Raw genomic sequence first — 3,792 nt, forward strand, 5'->3', positions numbered from 1 at the left:
AAATGGGAAACATTAAAAAGAAATGCCACCTAAATTAAAAATATTTATAAAGATATTAAAAATTGACAAGTCATCAAAACATTGTCAACCGACTAATGTCGGTCAGGATTCCATTAGTGACACTAACGAAAGTTTACCTATTATAACTATTTTCTAAAAGTTAGGGACTAAATTGTCGCTTTTGAAATTTAGGGACCAAATGGAAACTTATGCTCAAACTCAAGACTAAAAGTGCATTTTACCCTTAAAACAATTCAACACACTCGTTAAAAGGCCCTCCATTAATAACAAGGGCAACTACCAGACCACATTCTCCGAGGTATACAATAATGTAATTATTCCTATGTGATTTTAAAATGTGCATTATCCTTCTAGAAAACATACATTATACTGGATACGTTACAAGGCAATAGCCTCTATTTGCTTCTTTCATACAGCTCGACAACTCATAGTCACCAAAAAAAATTCCATGAAATATGCATGAGAAACAAGCATATAAAGGAGGAAAACGTACCAAATGTGTTATATTCTCAAGAGAATCAACAATGCAGTGTGCAATAGTCATAATTTGGATAAATACACCACTTGTCTCCAGCATGTGGATGAGGAGTAAATTGGATGAGAAAATTGCAACATAAAATATCAGTATTTAAAGAGTTCTGGGAGTGTGTCAACGAGTTAAAAGGTGGCCACCTTAATGCGATATGCAATAAGGTCATACATATTAAAATTATCACTCTGCATGTCTTGCTTCATTCTAAGAGTTGCCTTGCCGTCCTCAATAAGACCTTGCTTCATTTCGTCAAACAATTTCAATGATTCAACTACAGGCCTATCCCTCCAGGGACTATTCATCTTTTTTTCTCTGTACTCCTTTATTTCTTCAGGAGTCTAAAAAAATAATTGAAAATGTACTTTGCGTCATACGGATGCAAAAATTAACAAGGATTACAAAAGTATAGAACTAATTAATTTAAAAAAACAAAGCCAAAAAAAAGGTAACAGATAAAGTCATGGAAATAATCAATGGATCATAGAGGCCCAACAAATGGCATTTCAAAAGCAGCCAAACAGCCCCACTATGAATTACAAACATATAAAAAGTACCATATTTTACATAATGACCTGGTGATCGACATAAGCTTGACCCGTAATTATGAGCTTCACAGCCAATTCATACAGATCTTGGAAATAATTACTAGTATAGGTGATCTGGAGAAAACAACACCACACCAAATGGTTTAGGGGTTAAAACAGATAGTTAAGCAAAGTACACTAAAATTACACCTTGAAAGGCTCCCAGCCCATCCACTTGACAATTTCTTCTATATGATCAATATATTCCTTCTTCTCAGCTTCAGGGTTCGTGTCATCATACCTACAAGCACACGTTTTGAAATAACAGTAAAAATAAAGGTGGCCAGCTATATTATTCAAACTGTCGTGAAGTTGATTGGCAACGGTTACAAACTTGAACCCAGCCAAGATTTAATATGGAAGAATTTAAACATAGTTACAAATGGAATGGATAAACAGAGATTGTAAGAAAATAAAAGAAGGGAAATTTAACCTTAAATAGCAGCTTCCACCTCGCTCTCTTGCCAGGCCAAAATCCACAAACATTGCCTGACCAATCATAATGATAACACGAAGTGCAGGGAAACTTCTGGTAAGAGACGAGATGTCATTGAAATTAAAAAGTTAAAAAAAAAAAATTTAAATAGCTGATCACTACCTTGGCATGACCAATGTGGAGATAACCATTTGGTTCAGCTGGAAATCGAGTCAAAACTCTTCCTCCCGTTGCTTTTAGGTGTTTTTCAAGCAGCTCTTTGGTGTTGCAACATCTTAGGATAGTTCCATTACTGAAAAATACCTCCGTGTGAACCTTTCAATTTTCAAACATATAAACTTGTGTTAAATATTGTATTAGTTGACAGAAAGTACTTCATTACCACTATCTACTAGTTTAATGCATCCAATCTCTTTCGTAGAGAGAATACAGCTGAAATGTATCTAAGTGAGAAGTATGGGGAAATATTTAGAAAAGGAAGAGACGCGATCCATTATAAGAAACTAAATACCATTTTGAAAATCATTAAAGACAGCTCATGGCCCCTGGAGAGACATTCACAAGCATCGGCACATTATCTTCGATCATATCTCCTCACAGGTACGAAACAGGACATCTACATCATTCTAGATCGGTCCATGGATTCTTGGTTCCCCCTTGGCTATGCATTTCCCTCATCTCCATGCTTTATCCAAATTCAAGGAGGCATCAGTTTCTAATTTATGGAATACAGAGTGGTTTTTGGGACTTCGGGTTCCGGCCTCATCTCAAGGATGTAGAGATTGTTGAATGGGCCTCTCTATCCAATCATCTTGCTTCCATCCACCTTATTTGCGCCAATGACTCATGGATTTGGCCCCTAGACAGTCACGGCCTTTACACCACCAAAACACTCCTTAATGATTTGGCCTTAAAGGAGTGTTACATTAGCGAAGGTCATTTGGGACGATCATTACCCAAAGAAGATAAAATTCTTCATTTGGTAACTTACCCGCCGCACCATAAACACCCACGATAGACTGCAGCGTCGGCTCCCCTACTACACATTGTCTCCTCATTGGTGTGTCCTTTGTAAAGAAGACAGGGAATCTCCACATCACATCACGTCTTCCACACCTGCTCCTTTGCAACTATGTTTTGGGACAAGATCCTCGCATCTCTCGATTGGACAGTGGCTCTCCCTTATGACATCAAGACCTTACTCTTTTTGTTTTTGTGGGCCACCCATTCAAGAAAGAAACAGAGGTCCTTTGGAAACACATTATTCAAGCTTTTTTATGGATCACATGAAATGAATGAAATCATAGGATCTTTGCAGATAAGGACCTCCCCTCTTTCATTTTTCTCGCTATGTCTTGGCGTAAAAATTCTCCCCTCTTTCATCATTATAACATTACCACAATTTTTACCAATGGGAGAAGTTTCTTGTAACCCTTTCCTTTATGGATGCTTTACCATCCCTCTTTTGTAATTTTACCCATCAATGAAATTGTTTCTTAACAAAAAAATATATATACATTTTACCTTATAATTATCTTGTGGCTGAGAGAATATTAAATATGTTCCGGTGAAATAGTGGCAACAGTTTTCACCTGCATAAGTGTAGTTACAACAAATAAGGTACCTAAACCCTAAACCCTAAAACCCTAAAACCCTAAACCCGAAACCCCTAAACCCAAACCCCCAAAACCCCAAACCCCAAACCCTAAAAAGTCCATGACATGGTGATGGAGAGGAGACCGAGAAAGACCATAAACATGAAACGATCTATGTTCCATGCCAGTTTACAATGCCAACTCGAAACTCCGAACCCCGAGCCCTCAACTCTGAACCTCGAACCCCAAACCCCAAACCCGTAACTCCTAAACCCTTAAATCCCAGAACCCCAAAACCCTAAACCGCTAATCCTAAAACCCTAAAAAAATATCTTGGGTTTCTATATATTTTTTTAAATAACTATCAGTAGGTAAAAGTTTTCTTCTTTCAAATTGATTCTTCAGAATTTTTTTCTATATTAGATTTTCATTTTTCAAATTAAAAAGAAATGAGTGAGTTTTTAAGAGATTGATAGAGTATTTTACTCGTTTGAAAAACATGAATATTTTGATAATTTTACCATGGTAAAAATTAAAAGAAAAAAAAATAAGCTAGAGAAGTCACAAGTGTTTCTAGACTATGGGTCAAAAATCCAAACAAAATTATGGAAATAGCAAAAAATC

At 36.4% G+C, this 3,792-nt stretch overlaps 1 protein-coding gene across 1 annotated transcript; it reads right to left on the reverse strand.

Moving 5' to 3' along the window:
- Window positions 1-527: 527 nt before the first annotated feature.
- LOC148208803 (glutamine--tRNA ligase, cytoplasmic-like) lies at window positions 528-2,857 on the reverse strand. Its single transcript, XM_088117879.1, has 6 exons — window positions 2,085-2,857; window positions 1,736-1,888; window positions 1,571-1,626; window positions 1,288-1,378; window positions 1,126-1,212; window positions 528-891 (listed from the first exon to the last, which is right to left on the reverse strand). The coding sequence occupies exons 1-6, from the start codon at window positions 2,097-2,099 to the stop codon at window positions 679-681; spliced, it is 615 nt and encodes a 204-aa protein (XP_087974005.1). The 5' UTR covers window positions 2,100-2,857; the 3' UTR covers window positions 528-678.
- Window positions 2,858-3,792: the final 935 nt, after the last annotated feature.

Source organism: Momordica charantia, assembly GCF_013281855.1.
Source record: "Momordica charantia cultivar OHB3-1 chromosome 9 unlocalized genomic scaffold, Mcharantia_2.0 BLBB01000009.1, whole genome shotgun sequence".
NCBI lineage: Eukaryota > Viridiplantae > Streptophyta > Magnoliopsida > Cucurbitales > Cucurbitaceae > Momordica > Momordica charantia.

Coding starts and splice junctions, on each gene's coding strand:
- LOC148208803 (XM_088117879.1), bottom strand. Junction 1,627..1,735: donor TCCACATTGGTCATGCCAAG/GTAGTGATCAGC, acceptor ATGATTGGTCAG/GCAATGTTTGTGGATTTTGG. Junction 892..1,125: donor AAGCTTATGTCGATCACCAG/GTCATTATGTAA, acceptor TTATTTTTTTAG/ACTCCTGAAGAAATAAAGGA.